General features: G+C 44.7%; 1 protein-coding gene across 1 annotated transcript in view; it reads right to left on the reverse strand.

The window, feature by feature from the left end:
* Nucleotides 1–14,214, reverse strand: part of atosa (atos homolog A) — a 60,245-nt gene extending 46,031 nt beyond the window's left edge. The window contains exon 1 of the mRNA XM_052516785.1: nt 12,921–14,214. Coding sequence (XP_052372745.1) covers nt 12,921–12,951 — 31 coding nt within the window. The 5' untranslated portion in view covers nt 12,952–14,214. The remainder of the gene's footprint in view (nt 1–12,920) is intronic.
* Nucleotides 14,215–17,997: the final 3,783 nt, after the last annotated feature.

A 17,997-nucleotide genomic window follows, 5' to 3' on the forward strand; every position in this document is an offset into this window, starting at 1 on the left:
TGCGTTTTGCCAGCAGCTCTTCGTTGTGCGTCAAGCATTGCGCTGTTTATGACTTCAAGCCTATCAACTCCCGAGATGAGGCTGGTGTAACCGAAGTGAAATGGCTAGATAGTTAGCGCACGCTAATAGTGTTTCAAACGTCACTCGCTCTGAGGCTTCTAGTAGTTGTTCCCCTTGCTCTGCATGGGTAACGCTGCTTCGATGGTGGCTGTTGTCGTTGTGTTGTTGGTTCGAGCCCAGGGAGGAGCGAGGAGAGGGACGGAAGCTATACTGTTACACTGGCAATACTAAAGTGCCTATAAGAACATCCAATAGTCAAAGGTTAATGAAATACTAATGGTATAGAGGGAAATAGTCGTATAATTCCTATTAAAACTACAACCTAAAACTTCTTACCTGGGAATATTGAAGACTCATGTTAAAAGGAACCACCATCTTTCATATGTTCTCATGTTCTGAGCAAGGAACTGAAACGTTAGCTTTCTTACATAGCACATATTGCACTTTTACTTTCTTCACCAACAATTTGTTTTTGCATTATTTAAACCAAATTGAACACGTTTCATTATTTACTTGAGGCTAAATTGATTTTATTGATGTATTATATTAAGTTAAAATAAGTGTTCATTCAGTGTTTTTGTAATTGTCATTATTACAAACAACAACAACAAAATTGGCCGATTATTCGGTATCGGCCTTTTTGGTCCTTCAATAATCAGTATCGGCGTTGAAAAATCATTATCGGTCGACCTCTAGTATCGTGTGAGAATGTGTACAGCGAGTGTGTATTATGTAAGAGGAGAGGTTTATAAAGAGCCGACTGACTGCAGAGCAGCACGCAGGTCTTATTAATAGAACTACTGCTGCTGTCCTGGAGAGGAGCTGGAACGGAGCCCACTGACCAGCTGGCCTAGTACAAACACACCCGTCACAGGGTGTGGAAAACATCCCCCAGGGTGCTGGATTCGTACAGGGGAGGGGTGGCAGTGTGTGTGTTAGTTAATAGATAATGTAGTCATGTTTAGGTCTGCTGTATAGTGCTATAGTACAAAGAATACTGCTGTTGTTTTTTTTAGGCCTCAGCGAGAAGACAAGCTGATTAACTCATGGGCTAACACACTTTCTCTCTCCTTCTGGACACACACACACACACTTTCTCCCCCTCTTTGCTGAATCGCCAGGTTCCCACACTAGAGAAACAGATGGCACAAGTATAACTGATGATACATAAGCACTGAGAGGGGAGCTCATGTCTGTATCATCAAGGCTGCTATCAGTTCAGTTGTAATACAATTTTCCTCTGTTCCAAACCAAGGCCAGATCATTATGAACCCTCTCTTGGCCATCAATACCTAGTTGACATTGTTGACCCCTGGTTAGTCTAGTAGGGACAGTATCTAACCTGGAGGAGAGGTGGTGTGTGGCTACTATCTAGTAATGTGCCATCTGTGGTCTGATGGGGGGGGACCCTCCCTCGAGCCCCTGCATCTTTCTCTCTGTGTCTCTCCACACACACATACACATTTTCAGAATCAATTCATGAAACACAGAGTCTGTATTAAACACACACAGTGAGTGGATATATTAGTTGTGGTAGGCATTAGTGTGAGATTAGACAGCTTCTCCATGGTAAATCTGATTACAGTTACTGCAGGGCAGGCCCCTCTGGGATAAATATAACTACACTACAACTACTCAACACTAACCATACCCCCCACTAACACCAACCAGCATTAACCATACCCCCCACTAACACCAACCAGCATTAACCATACCCCCCACTAACACCAACCAGCATTAACCATACCCCCCACTAACACCAACCAGCATTAACCATACCCCCCACTAACACCAACCAACACTAACCATACCCCCCACTAACACCAACCAGCATTAACCATACCCCCCACTAACACCAACCAGCATTAACCATACCCCCACTAACACCAACCAGCATTAACCATACCCCCACTAACACCAACCAGCATTACCCATACCCCCACTAACACCAACCAGCATTAACCATACCCCCACTAACACCAAGCAGCATTAACCATACCCCCCACTAACACCAACCAGCATTAACCATACCCCCACTAACACCAAGCAGCTTTAACCATACCCCCCACTAACACCAAGCAGCTTTAACCATACCCCCCACTAACACCAACCAGCATTAACCATACCCCCCCACTAACACCAACCAGCATTAACCATACCCCCACTAACACCAACCAGCATTAACCATACCCCCCACTAACACCAACCAGCATTAACCATACCCCCACTAACACCAACCAGCATTAACCATACCCCCACTAACACCAACCAGCATTAACCATACCCCCACTAACACCAACTAGCATTAACCATACCCCCACTAACACCAACCAGAATTAACCACACCCCCACTAACACCCAGCTTTAACCATACCCCCACTAACACCAACCAGCTTTAACCATACCCCCACTAACACCAACCAGCATTAACCAACCCCCACTAACACCAACCAGCATTAACCATACCCCCATTAACACCAACCAGCATTAACCATACCCCCACTAACACCAACCAGAATTAACCACACCCCCACTAACACCAACCAGCATTAACCATACCCCCCACTAACACCAACCAGCATTAACCATACCCCCACTAACACCAACTAGCATTAACCACACCCCCACTAACACCAACCAGAATTAACCACACCCCCCCACTAACACCAACCAGCATTAACCACACCCCCCACTAACACCAACCAGCATTAACCATACCCCCCACTAACACCAACCAGCATTAACCATACCCCCCACTAACACCAACCAGCATTAACCACACCCCCACTAACACCAACCAGCATTAACCACACCCCCACTAACACCAACCAGCATTAACCATACCCCCACTAACACCAACCAGCATTAACCATACCCCCACTAACACCAACCAGCATTAACCACACCCCCACTAACACCAACCAGCATTAACCACACCCCCCACTAACACCAACCAGCATTAACCATACCCCCACTAACACCAACCAGCATTAACCACACCCCCCCACTAACACCAACCAGCATTAACCATACCCCCACTAACACCAACCAGCATTAACCATACCCCCACTAACACCAACCAGCATTAACCATACCCCCACTAACACCAACCAGAATTAACCATACCCCCACTAACACCAAACAGAATTAACCATACCCCCACTAACACCAACCAGCATTAACCATACCCCCACTAACACCAACCAGCATTAACCATACCCCCACTAACACCAACCAGCATTAACCATACCCCCCACTAACACCAACCAGCATTAACCACACCCCCACTAACACCAACCAGCATTAACCATACCCCCACTAACACCAACCAGCATTAACCATACCCCCACTAACACCAACCAGCATTAACCATACCCCCACTAACACCAACCAGCATTAACCATACCCCCACTAACACCAACCAGCATTAACCATACCCCCACTAACACCAACCAGCATTAACCATACCCCCACTAACACCAACCAGAATTAACCATACCCCCACTAACACCAACCAGAATTAACCATACCCCCACTAACACCAACCAGCATTAACAATACCCCCACTAACACCAACCAGCATTAACCATACCCCACTAACACCAACCAGCATTAACCATACCCCCACTAACACCAACCAGCATTAACCACACCCCCCACTAACACCAACCAGCATTAACCATACCCCCACTAACACCAACCAGCATTAACCATACCCCTACTAACACCAACCAGCATTAACCATACCCCCACTAACACCAACCAGAATTAACCATACCCCCACTAACACCAACCAGCATTAACCATACCCCCACTAACACCAACCAGCATTAACCCCCTACTAACACCAACCAGCATTAACCATACCCCCACTAACACCAACCAGAATTAACCATACCCCCACTAACACCAACCAGCATTAACCATACCCCCACTAACACCAACCAGCATTAACCATGCCCCCAAATCCTCAAAATAGTTAGAATGAATCTAAAATAAGTCTTGAAATGTGTCATTCATTGTGATGATTTTACATCTAACTAAAATGTTTGGTGCAGTATTCTCAATGAAAACGAGTCTCATTGAAAAATCAACCAAGATTTCTTGAAGAATCCCTACTGTTGACCAATCCCTGACGAAGGGGAATAGACTTTGGCGCCGAACTTCAGCTTGCCTCTAGAAAACAATGTGTGCCCGAAAGAACGAAAAAAAGTTAAAAACGAACAAAAACATCACAAAATTGTCATATTATATGCAAACTTTTCTGAACTGTTCGTCTGGGAGGCATGCGAACACCGTAACACAAATACCACTACCTACAGGTTTCCCCTAGGATTGTTTTAAAGTTAGCGGGGGATGGGGGTGTCTTAGTGGGCGTTGCCAATTGTGCAGCCTCCTACCAACATCTTTAAAGGTCCTCCTCTTGGCAGAAGAGACCAAATTCCTCTGTTTTAAATGTAATTTCCTGCAATTCTACAAATTTTGCCATGGTTTATGCCATCTGAGTGACTCAAATTATGGAGCCCCATGCCATGACATAAATCATTTTTATTTTGGTGATCGTTCTCAAAGATGATCTTGTTTAAAAATATATAACTTCATATTTTCTACAAACTTTATATCTTTAGTCTTTTAGGTTCACTGAAAACGTTTTAGCATAAAAAAATGCATAAAATAATAAGTAATCATATTTTTTGGGAGTGGTCGGCAACGATTAGCAGTGGCGGCACGCAATGAAAACACACATACAGCCCTGAGGTTCCTCTCCTACTCTGGTCATAGTGCACATCTATTTTGCATGGGGACAAAGGGTTGCCCTGGCAACACACAGATCATGTTAATGTCCTGTTACGGTGATTCTGTGTGTGCTGGAATGAGTTGGGTCTGTGTGTGAGTTTCCATCTGTGTGTGTGTTTCCAGTGGCACGTGAGTCACGTGTGTGTGACTCATCTATGACATGACTGTCTGTCACTGTGTGTGTGTGTGAGTGTGTGTGTGTGTGTGTTCTTACAGACTATTTGTTCTCCATGAGGCCTAATCTGTGCCTCAGTGATTGAAACAGACAGCAGTCCAGCCCACTCTACAGGAGCTCTGATTTAAGTTACAAAAACACTAAGTAGCCTACACTGTAGCAGCAAGCAAACAGAAAAGTGTTGTCAATACAAAGATGCAGTTGCCTGTTCCATGTGATGTTGGCCTGCCCTGAAATCACATGTAGGAACAATAAAGAGAATAGAGTTTGAAGTTTAGCCATGTTCAACTTACAGTTTCCTGAGAGCTCTCTCTCTTTGTTCCCTTTATCTACCCCCCTTCTTTACACAAAGGGGCAGATTCACAGCACACATAGCAACACAGATGCCTTCTGATTGGCTTAGAGGGTTGGGTACAGTTCTCTTTCTGCTACTGTGAACTCAGCTGCTCCGACTGCTATTTTCTGGAACTCTCAAACACACCAGGCCCAACGGACACACACATCTCAAACCCTCATTACTAGCTGCTGCAACAGAAGGGCTTTCACACACACACCAGATTAAGCTTTTACTTGAGCCCAACTGCTAATTTAAACCACTACCACTAGTGACAAGTCTAACGAGAGCATTCAGCCTAGCTAAAGCTTTTAATCATGGTCCTGTGTGGACTGGGGTCAGCTCTGAAGGCCTAGATGTTTACCATTACAGGTGACCCTGACCAGACTAGTCCTGATCATGCCCTCACTAGCCTGGGTGTAAAGGCCTCCAGAGCCAGTGCTCTCTCTCTGCAGAAGCCCACTCTTTGTCCCACTAATACTGATTACGTAACTGGCAGAGTGCCCGGCACAGCACAGGGTAGGACAGCCAGGTAGTACTCGCCGCTGTGTACCCACTATGGCCTCAACAGCGGACTCTGAGCACAACTACACTTCACTCTGTAGACTGATAGTCTGTGCTCTGCCCTTTAACCTAGGTTTTGAGGAGTTTACAGCCTTCCCCAATCAGCCACATGTTAGAGAATTCAGATTGTGTGTGTGTGTGTTTTGCACTCAGCTGGTCTCTCCTGCTGGCTGAGCCGGGTCTATCTGGCCTTGGTTGAACGTGCGCATGCATATGCGAACCCACAAACACACCCCTCTGACCTACAGCGCTCAGGAGATTACATTTCTGACACAGAGGACACATTGAGCAACGTCAACAATGCTCCAAAGGCCATGGGAAGTGTGGCAGTCAAGACTGAACTGAACTGGAGCTGGCCAGCCATGGCCTAATATATCTCTGTAGGACTGACTGACCTAGCCAGGTCATGGGTAGTTCTTCTCTGCAATAGATAGAGGTCAGGCGACTGACGACTCTGACATGTCGAACCCTCTATCTATCTGGCTATGAAAAGCCAACTGACATTAACTCCTGAGGTGTTGACCTCTTGCACCCTCTATAACCATTGTGATTATTAGTTGACCCTGCTGGTCTTCTATGAACGTTGGAAACATCTTGAAGAACGATCTCTCTCGCCTTAATGGCCATGCACAACTAGAATCTCCACCCGGCACAGCCAGAAGAGGACTGGCTACCTCTTAGAGCCTGGTTCCTGCCTTTCTAGATAGTTTTTCCTAGCCACCGTGCCACTACATCCGCATTGCTTGCTCTCTGGGGCATTCGGCTCGGTTTCTGTATAAGCACTTTGTGACAACTGCTGTTGTAAAAAGGGCTCTATAAAAACTTTTGATTGATATCTATCTAGACTGGCGGCCACTTGCCAAACTAGTTGTGCTTTAACCAATTCCCCTGTTGCTGGTTATCGTGTAGAGGCCAGCGTTAGATACAGGCCAGAGGCTACTGAGTCGTCTATGCTCCACAATGTATTCAAACCTACATAGTGTCAATAGACAGCCCTCTTTCCAGATGCCTTTAAACATGGGCACAGCACAGGCAGACCAATCATCTGGTTAGGAGTTGACCTTGTTACTAAAATAAAGCAACAGAACAAGCAGCAAGCTGACTAACCATGTGGGAGTTCATCTCAGATATAGCAACAGCATGTGAGTGAGAGAAGGCAACCATGCGTGGTGGTGGGCGGCCATGTTTAGAACAGTAAAGCTGTTGGCTGACTTTTGGAGGGAGGTGTGTTGTTGTTGGCCAAGAGGAATCTGACCCAGCAAGGGGACAACTCAGCTCCAACTATGGGATGTGTGTGAAATTGTCAATAGTCTGCTACTGTTACTTTCCTCTAGTCATCTCCTCTAAAGTGGTTTCCTCATCTTGTCCCCTCTTCTTGATCTGCACTGATCTGATTCTGAACACAGGTCCTCTTCAATCAGTGAGGAAGGAGAGAGAAGATGAGAGGAAGCCAATGTAAACTATTGACATGTAGCCCACATCACAGGAGGAGAGGAAGAAAATATAGAATTTTGACATGCAGCCTATATCACAGAGCATCATATATGGGCCAGGGAAGGCATAGAGAGTGGTGCGCTCTGCTAATCCTTCCCCCTGCCAGGAGGAAACTGAGCGGGCCAGATGGTTCCTACTGTTCCTGCTGAGGTGGCTGCCGGTTGGCTGAGCGCAACCATGGGGGAGGAGCCACAGGGGCACAGGAGGTGACCGGCACAAAGGAGCTGATGATGTCACTAACACAGAACCGGTCGGGTCAACACACTTAAGTCCAGTGCTGGTTCTGAGAAAGAGCAACCACTGAGCCTGAGTGTGTGTGTCAGGCATGAGCCCGAGCGACCACTAAGCTTGTGTGTGTGTCAGGCCAGCATGAGCCAGATAAGACCACCACAGTTACATAAGAGCATTACTGGGAGGACTGGTTGGAGCCGAATCACACGCTGAACTGGAACTGAACTACAGTACCGGCCAACACAGGAACCTGTCAGAGCACTTCTATGTTCAAGTTGTATACCGCACCTTTAATAATAACAGGTTTATTATTGTTGACAAAAGAATAACAATAGGCATGTTTTGGAGCCCAGAGGTCTAAAAACACAACAGAGTCCTACATCCCAGTGAACAGACGTGACTGACCCTTTCTGTGAGAACAAAAACACCTGTCGCTGTAAATGCCTGTCATTCTGTCTGGTTAGTGAAATAACATTACGCCTGTCCTTTTGTACCCGCCTGTGTGTGTGGTGAATAACAAAACACCTGTTGTAGGTGAGAGTTCCCTCAACTCTGTGCTCTACTGGCTGTTCGGGGCCTTGGGGGATGGGCTAATTAAGCAATAAGGCCAGAGGGGGTGTGGTATATGGACAATAGGGCTGCTCTTATGCGCGCCGCAACGCGGAGTGTTAGGACACGGTCCATAGCCATGGTATATTGGCCATATCACAAACCCCGAGGTGCCTTATTGCTATTATACACTGGTTAACAACGTAATTGGTATTAACAGCTTCTACCCCCAAGCCATAAGACTCCTGCACAGCTAAGAAAGGGCTACCCAGACCCCTCTTTACGCTGCTGCTACTCTCTGTTTATCATCTATGCATAGTCACTTTAACTCTACCTACATGTTCATCCTCGACTAACCGGTGCCCCCGCACATTGACTCTGTACCGGTACTCCCTGTATATGGGAGGGCAGGTAACCTAGTGGTTAGATTGTCGAGCCAGTAACTGAAAGGTTGCTAGATCGAATCTCTGAGCCGACAAGGTAAAAATCTGTTGTTCTTCCCCTGATCAAGGCAGTTAACCCACTGTTCCTAGGCCGTCATTGTAAATAATAATTTGTTCTTAACGGACTTGCCCCGTTAAATAAAAGGTTATATATACAGTGGAGCAAAAAAAGTATTTTGTCAGCCACCAATTGTAATTTTCATCATAGGTACACTTCAACTATGACAGACAAAATGAAAAAACAAATCCAGAAAATCAAATTGTAGCATTTTTAATGAATTTATTTGCAAATTATGGTGGAAAATAAGTATTTGGTCAACTACAAACAAGCAAGATTTCTGGCTCTCACAGACCTGTAACTTCTTCTTTAAGAGACTCCTCTGTCCTCCACTCGTTACCTGTATTAATGACACCTGTTTGAACTTGTTATCAGTGTAAAGGACACCTATCCACACCTCAAACAGTCACACTCCAAACTCCACTATGGCCAAGACCAAAGAGCTGCCAAAGGACACCAGGAACAAAATTGTAGACCTGCACCAGGCTGGGAAGACTGAATCTGCAATAGGCAAGCAGCTTGGTTTGAAGAAATCAACTGTGGGAGCAATTATTAGGAAATGGAAGACATACAAGACCACTGATAATCTCCCTCGATCTGGAGCTCCACGGAAGATCTCACCCCGTGGAGTCAAAATGATCACAAGAACGGTGAGCAAAAATCCCAGAACCACACGGGGGGACCTAGTGAATGACCTACAGAGAGCTGGGACCATTTTGTCTGTCATAGTTGAAGTGTACCTATGATGAAATTTACAGGCCTCTCATCTTTTTAAGTGGTAGAACTTGCACAATTGGTGGCTGACTAAATACTTTTTTGCCCCACTGTATATATATAGCCTCACTATTGTTATTTTACTGCTGCTGTTGAATTATTTGTTACTTTTTTTTTGTATTTTGTTTTTTTACTTAACTTATTTTTTCTTAAGTTCTTAAGTAAAGCATTGTTGGTTAAGGGCTTGTAAGTAAGCATTTCACTGTAAGGTCTACACTTGTTGTATTCGGCGCATGTGACAAATAAAATTTGATTTGATAATTAGAGCAGTAAAAATAAATGTTTTGTCATGCTCATGGTTTACGGTCTGGTATACCACGGCTTTCAGCCAATCAGCATTCAGGGCTCGAACCATCCAATATATAAGGGTAAATCTGTCTGAGGGGTGTGGACGTCCCCCGAGACGCCTTGTTTGACCTCCAACAGGGAACACCTCCAAACAAACAAACAAAAACACACTGATTCAAAGGCACGTTCCAGTAGACATTTATGTAAAGAAAGCTTCAATATGCCTTCAGTGTTTGTTCTTCTCTTCCTCTTCCCATCTATTCTTCTTGTCCCCACCTTGTCTCTCCTCCCTTATTCGTTCCTCTCCAGAACCATGACTCATTGTGAGATCATGTGTGTGTTGTAGCCTATGTACTTAGTGTGTGTGTGACATCCGACCATTTCCTTGCTCTTCTTTGACTGTTCTGCCATGGCTCTTTATGAGATCTGTTAAAGCTGTGTCTGTGTGCAATATGTGTGTTGGTTCTCCTATCGTTGTCCCCACAAGGATAGTAAAACAAGGGGGGACTCTCCCTCGTGGGAGGACAAAGGGTATTTTAAGTTTAGGGTTTAGGTTTAGGGTTACAATTAGGATTAGGGCAGGGTTTCCCAAACTCGGTCCTCTGGACCCCAAGGGGTGCACGTTTTGGGTTTTCCCTAGCACGACACAGCTGATTCAAATAATCATCCGATTGTGTCTGTCTCTCTCAGCCAGCACAGGGGCCACAGCCACAGCACTAGCCTACATGTTGAACAACAAGTCAGTCAGATGACTTCACTTAGCACTGAGCTAAACACTGCACTGTGATGGCTCCCTTTCCCTTTCTCACACACATGGTTGCAATATAAAGTTGAAGAAAAAGCACTTGTGAATCAGAATTTGTATAACAAGTAAAAGCATTTTTAAAAAACAAGAACGCGTTCTCTAAACATTCTGTTACGTTATGGGTGTGTGAACCAAGACAGAGTAAGCCCACTGGAGTAAAGCCTAGAGAAACTAACTCCTGTCACTAGTTCAGCATAGGGGCTAGAATGCTCCGTAAACACCTTCCTCGCCAGGGAGATGAGGAGGAGAGGGGGTCTGGGAGGAGGAGGAGAGGATAAGACAAGAAAGGAAAGAAGAATGGGATCAGGACAAGCGGAGAGAGAGTGTCAGAGGAGTACAGGGAGGGCAGTCTGTCTGTCTGCATTTTCAACCAGAGGAACAGTATGTCCCATAATAACAATAGAACAGTGGGAGCATCGGCTGGCCTGTCATATGGGAACTGCTCCAGAGCAGCTTCTATTGCAATTAGACATTATTAATAGAACCACCGTGACAGACCCACAGGGAGCCAACAGCACAGCAGAACACAGAATCTATATGAGGGGGAAGGGAAAGAAAGGCTCAGTTGGTAAAGCATGGCACTTGCAATGCCAGGGTTGTATGTTCGAATCCCACGGGGGACTAGTAGAAAAAAATATGAAAATGTCTGCGCTCACTACTGTATGTCGCTCTGTATAAGAGCGTCTGCTAAATGACTCAAATGTAAATGTAGTCCAACTACAGTAACTTGAGATCCAGCAGGAAAAGCCAGATCTGTCTCTGTAGCTCAGTAAAAAAGTGTGTTGTTGTTTACAATTGACCAAGCAAAAAAATAAAAACTGCAGTGTGTAGTACAGTAAGTGTGTGATTTAATTACTATATGTACAGTGTGTGTGTTTACCACATCCATATGTCAGAGCCATGAACCCTGGGTTGTTTTTAAAGGTAAAGCCAGAGTCAGTGTGCAGGGGTGAAATCTCAGCCTTTTGGTGTTTACACCCTGACATTGTTTAGAGTGTCATGGTACAGTACAATGTCAGTAGGATGGGGGTGTAGGACACTGATGGTGTGGGGTTTGTTGTGTAGTAGGAAAAGCAATCTCTGATTGAGCTTCCTTTGTCTGACAGTGGTTGCTGTGTGACCACATCAAACTCCTGTGCAGTAGTTGCAGGCCCTGCATTATCATGACTAGTGACAACAGGCCCCAGTACAGTAGACAGAGACCAAGCTAGTACAGAAGAGACAGGACTATTTTCTTACTACAGAACTCAGAACAGTAGATACAGACAGCCATATTGTCTTAATACAGACCTCAGAACAGTAGATACAGACAGGCCTATTGATTGACTCCATGTTTGGTGGTAACTAAAACAAACAGAAGCTAAATGTCTTCTGATTGAAGGTAATGTGTTAAGGCCAAAGAGTATCAGCTAGCTGCTCTGAGCTCCAACTAGCTGCTGTTATGTTGTTGCCCCTACAAGAATCATAACCAACTTTGGATTAATGACAAGCATGTTGAAGCAATCACTACATTACTAGACTATGTCCAAGCAGGCAGACTAGGCTGGCAGGCAGGGGGCATACAATACAGTCCATGTATTACTAATAGAGCTGGCATTACAGACCACTGCTGCTGCGGTTGAATAAACCTGATATGAAAACAGACAAAGCTGGCTGCCCTGCAGACTTCATGTTAATCATACATCATGTAAACACACAGACAGTACAGAAGGCAGAGAGCAGATCGAAGTCTCTGTTCATAGTGATGATTCAGAGTCACAGTGAAGATGTTCAGTTCGAACAAAGGGCTTTGAGCATTGCAGCATACCCATACCAGAGACTGACAGAATAACTCAGAGCTCTCAGGCACACAAAAGGAGCTGTTTTATCATGCAGTGAGTTGTTCCACCCTGTCAGTGTGACCTACTGCATTTTGTCCCCCAAAAACAGCTTTTTGACAGAAATTACAAGATGACATTGTGTTGTTCTAATTGAACCATTGCTCAGATATCTGTAGCCATCTTGTTCACCAATCCATTGTGTAATTTGGCAGTCAGAATGTCCTAATTTCCGTGGCCTCACTGGCCTGCCTGGGTCAGGTTTACTTTTATCAACACAGGCAAGTTAATCAGCTGTTACATCATTCTCCCTCTCTGCCCGATACCTCTCCCTCTTCCGGGGACTGCCTGGCTGGCTACATTCTGCTGATCCAACAACACACACAGGCCAACGATGGATCATGTCAATATGATCCTCATGACCCTTTTAGTACTGCAATGATGGACACCATAGTGAAGGCTCACACAGACGAACACCATGAACAGTATAGCTTCTGTTGGCATGGAATAAATCCATGTAGATCAGCTTACCTCGCTCTGGTTTCATGTTAGCCAGTGTCATCTCGATCCCTCTGGGAATCTGGCAGCCTCTGTCTGTCTGTCTTCGGTCTGAAGACTCCCGTCCACACAGCCCTGACAGCAATATACTGCTGTGTCTGACTGTGTGGATCCAAATCTTCCAAAGGATTGCTGACTTATTGCATTAAGCAACAATACCAGCTGGGTGGCCTGTATGCTGCCACTCGCCCCCTAATTTACCCGACAAAGCAACGCTTTGTTACCAAACTGCTACTGTACAGGTCCATCGAGTCAGATTCACTGTTAACTGGCCAAATAACAGTTGAGCTAGCTAGCTAAATCTGACCGTCAAACATTAGATTAGCTCCGAGTTATTGCTTCATCAACCACCTAGCTAGCCAACAAGGCATTGAGCTGACAATCTGACTGTCCACCCCCCAAAAATAAACGTCTCAAATTCCACCACCAAAACCACGACAGTAGTCCCGTCACGAAGCATCTCTCTCTCTCAGCTTGCTGTGCTACTGTAACCTCACCTATTTGGCTTAGCTACCGTGGCTTTAGCTAGCTGACCAAACAAACAACACACAGGCATCTGATCTGATGCCGACCTTCTCAAACAAAACACCCCACCCGCAGGTAGAGTGATCACCTCCGATAACAATGGGCTCCGGGAAAGGACAGACCTCGTTCAACCGATCATTCTGGGAAAAACAGCCAACTTTAGCTAAACGCCGTGTTGTCCAGAAGCATCAGTTCCACTTGTCGTCTTGAAACATAGTGAGGTAAAGTAGCCACGACCCGTGTCAGTTACATAGTTATTGTTGACTAGCTTTCTCTCAAATCAAAAGTTTGTCAGAAAACAAGCTGACCATTTATTTCCCAACTTGTCGCAATGGCTAGCGAGCTTTTTTCCTTCTTCCAAAACAACGTTTCGCTGACTAGCGAACTTCGTCCAACTCAATAACATATTACAGGCGCATACCGTTCGCAACAAAATTATATTGTGTGCTATTTCTTATCATTAAACTCGTTGGTGTGCTCTCTTTCCCTCTCTCTAACAATGTCCCTGGGTCAAAACAGATCAGCGCAGTCTTTTCTCAGTCACGTGTCCCAACAACAGCCAGACCACTTTCCTGTACCAGTCTTTCCTGTGAACCTGCTGCGATAGCAACCGTGATCTAGAAACTTTTTGGTTACAGTTTGACAATGTGTCAAGATGACAACAAATACCATGCACTAAACATGGTTGAAATTAACATTATAACTAACTCTGTGTAGTGTACCTCAGTCCAGGCCAGGTTTGATACATTGTAGCGGGACGGCCACTGCTCTGTTTTGATTGGTGGATTGGATGCGCGTTCATGTCTGTACGTGGCACGTGTATTTTGTATGTGAACATTTTGTTCTCGGTGCCTGATGTGTTCATATACAGATTAGTGCAGCGTTGATGTGCTCCTCTGGGTTTTATATTTCGTAGTTGTGAAATACGACTTCGTTTTATTCGTGTGCTTTTTTCGTCTGAACAGTTCTTCAACCAATATGATTAGCACATTTTAGCTGGCCCGATAAACTACCTAAAGTTGTTTATAATAAAGTTAGTTGGCTTGTTTAAATTGTTGAACATTGACAATATGGTCAAAGTAGCTACATTTGTACCAATGTTGGAGTTGTCATCTTTTGGTTGGCAATGCAAAAGGTCAGTTGTGAAACGTCACAACGTCTAAACTCAGGAGACAATTTTTGAGTTTCCCATTTATACTCTGATTTGGAGGGTCGCCTGGGAACTCTAATAGCACGATAACGCAGCATAGGCAGATTAAAAGAGTGATAATATCGTAGCACTTTGACAATTCAAATTTGAGATTTATTTTGTTTGAACTGTGCATAGTAGTCCGCGCTTTGATTGTCTTTGAAAGTGAATACAGTGAGTCGGTCAATAACGACAACACGAATCCAGGCCACCAGCTCTCACAAAGGCCTATAATGAGATTAGGGATGTTGTATTCGTTACTCAGTGCTCACTATTGATAATTATGAGTAATATTGTTAACCATGTATTGCTCACAGAGGAAAAATTGTCATAGTTCCACTCAGAGCAACAATACATTATAATAATAATATATATATGCCATTTAGCAGACACTTTTATCCAAAGCGACTTACAGTCATGTGTGCATACATTCTACATATGGGTGGTCCCAGGAATCGAACCCACTACCCTGGCGTTACAAGCGCCATGCTCTGCCAACTGAGCTACAGAAGGACCACTACATTCAGAACGACAATAAATCCTACCACTGCAAAATGACAAAGGGTGGCTTCCTTGCTACACTTTATATACAAAAGTATGTGGACACCCGTTCAAGTGGATTTGGCTATTTCAGCCACATGTATACAATCAAGTACACAGCTATGCAATCTCCATAGACAAACAAGGATTTACTGAAGAGCTTGGTGACTTTCAACGTGGCATCGTCATAGGATGCCACCTTTCCAACAGGTCAGGTCGTCAAATGTATTCCCTGCTAGAGCTGCCCCGGCCAACTGTAAGTGCTGTTATTGTGAAATGGAAATGTCTATGAGCAACAACGGCTCAGCCGTGAAGTGGTAGGCCACACAAGCTCACAGAACAGGACTGCCGAGTGCAGAAGCAACACTCACTACCGAGTTACAAACTGCCTCTGGAAGCAACGTCAGCACAATAACTGTTCGTCGGGACCTTCACGAAATGGGTTTGCATGGCCGAGCAGCCGCATACAAGTCTAAGGTCACCATGTGCAATGCCAAGCGTCAACTGGAGTGGTGTAATGCTCGCCACCATTGGACTCTGGAGCATCTGGCTGTCCGACGGACTGTTCTGGGTTTGGCGGATGCCAGGAGAACGCTACCTGCCCCAATGCATAGTGCCAACTGTAACGTTTGGTGGAGGAGGAATAATGGTCTGGGGCTGTTTATCATGGTTTGGGCTAGGCCCCTTAGTTCCAGTGAAGGGAAATCTTGACGCTACAGCATACAATGGCATTCTTGATGATTCTGTGTTTCCAACTTTGTGGCAACAGTTTGGGAAGGCCCTTTCAGGTTTCAGCATGACAATGCCCCCGTGCGCAAAGCGAGGTCCATACAGAAATGGTTTGTCGAGATCGATGTGGAACAACTTGACTGGCCTGCACAGAGCACCGACCTCAACCCCATCGAACACCTTTGGGATGAGTTGGAATGTCGACTGCCTGCCAGGCCTAATCGCCCAACAACAGTGCCCGACCACACTAATGGTCTTGAGGCTGAATGGAATGCAAGTCCCTGCAGCAATGTTCCAACTTATAGTGGAAAGCCTTCCCAGAAGAGTGGAGCCTGTTATAGCAGAAAAGGGGGGACCAACTCCATATTAATACCCATAATATTGGAAGGAGATGTCCACATACTTTTGGTCATGTAATGTATTTCATTACTGCACTTAAACTTGTTGACCTATAAGCCGCTTGCTCTTGATGTTCATAATTGAAACAATATTCATAGTTGTGCATGTGTTTGTGCACATGCATGTGTGATTCCAAAACAAGGGACAGATAAAATGCTACTGACAGATAACCTGTTATGCAACTAAGGCATGTCTGTCTCCACTCTGGTCCCTGATCCATTCTCTATATTTAACCTGTCCTACAGTGTCTGGATGGGTGGGACATTCAATTAAATAAACAGAAAACAGGTTTTAAAGGGTCAAATTTGACTCATTTGACATGCCTGGGACAAAGGAAACTCTGTATGATCTGTGGTGATGACAACACAAAGAGACCTCAGTAGAATAACACTGTATCAGCTGGAGGAATCCCTCTGCAGGTGACTGGGTTACACTGTGTTATGTTGCAATCTAGTGGTGGAAGAATAGAAGTGCAGTGTATCAGTGGGCATTTAAAAGAACAGGTGGAGACATGTCAATAGTCAATCAAATCACATTTTATTTGTCACATGTGCCAAATACAACAGGTGTAGTAGATCTTACAGTGAAATGCTTACTTACAAACCCTTAATCAACAATGCAGTTTTAAGAAAAATACCTAAAAGTAACAAATAATTAAAGGGCAGCAGTAAAATAACAATCTACAGAGGTGAAGTGCCTAGGGGGGTAGGTGCCAGTTGCAGTTCAAAACACATTTGATCTACTACATGCAGTACCAGTCAAAAGTATGGACACACCTACTCATTCAATGGGTTTCCTTTATTTGTACTATTTTCTACATTGTAGAATAATAGTGAAGACATCAAAACTATGAAATAACACATATGGAATCATGTAGTAACCAAAATAGTTTTAAACAAATGAAAATATATTTTATATTTGAGATTCTTCAAAGTAACCACCCTTTGCCTTGATGACAGCTTTGCACACTCTTGGCATTCTCTCAACCAGCTTCATGAGGTAGTCACGTGGAGAATGCTTTTCCAACAGTCTTGAAGGAGTTCCCACATATGCTGAGCACTTGTTGGCTGCTTTTCCTTCACTCTGAGGTCCAACTCATCCCAAACCATTTTAATTGGTTTGAGGTTGGGTGATTGTGGAGGCCAGATCATCTGATGCAACACTCCATTACTCTCCTTGGTCAAATAGCCCTTACACTTCCTGGAAGTGTGTTTTGGGCCATTGTCCTGTTGAAAAACAAATTATAGTCCCACTAAGCGCAAATCAGATGGGATGGCATATCGCTGCAGAATGCTGTGGTAGCCATGCTGGTTAAGTGTGCCTTGAATTCTAAATAAATCACTGACAGTGTCACCAGCAAAGCACCCCCACACCATCACACCTCCTCGTCCATGTTTCACGGTGGGAACCACACATGCATCATCTGTTCACCTACTCTGCGTCTCACAAAGACACAGCGGTTGGAACCAAAAATCTAAAATTTGGACTCATCAGACCAAAGGACAGATTTCCACTGGTCTAATGTCCATTGCTTGTGTTTCTTGACCCAAACAAGTCTCTTCTTATTATTGGTGTCCTTTCATCATAATGCTTGATGGTTTTTGCGACTGCACTTGAAGAAACTTTAAAAATTCTTGAAATTTTCCAGATTGACTGACCTTCATGTTA

The sequence above is a fragment of the Oncorhynchus keta genome, unplaced genomic scaffold, assembly GCF_023373465.1.
Source record: "Oncorhynchus keta strain PuntledgeMale-10-30-2019 unplaced genomic scaffold, Oket_V2 Un_scaffold_5444_pilon_pilon, whole genome shotgun sequence".
Taxonomy (NCBI): Eukaryota; Metazoa; Chordata; class Actinopteri; order Salmoniformes; family Salmonidae; genus Oncorhynchus; species Oncorhynchus keta.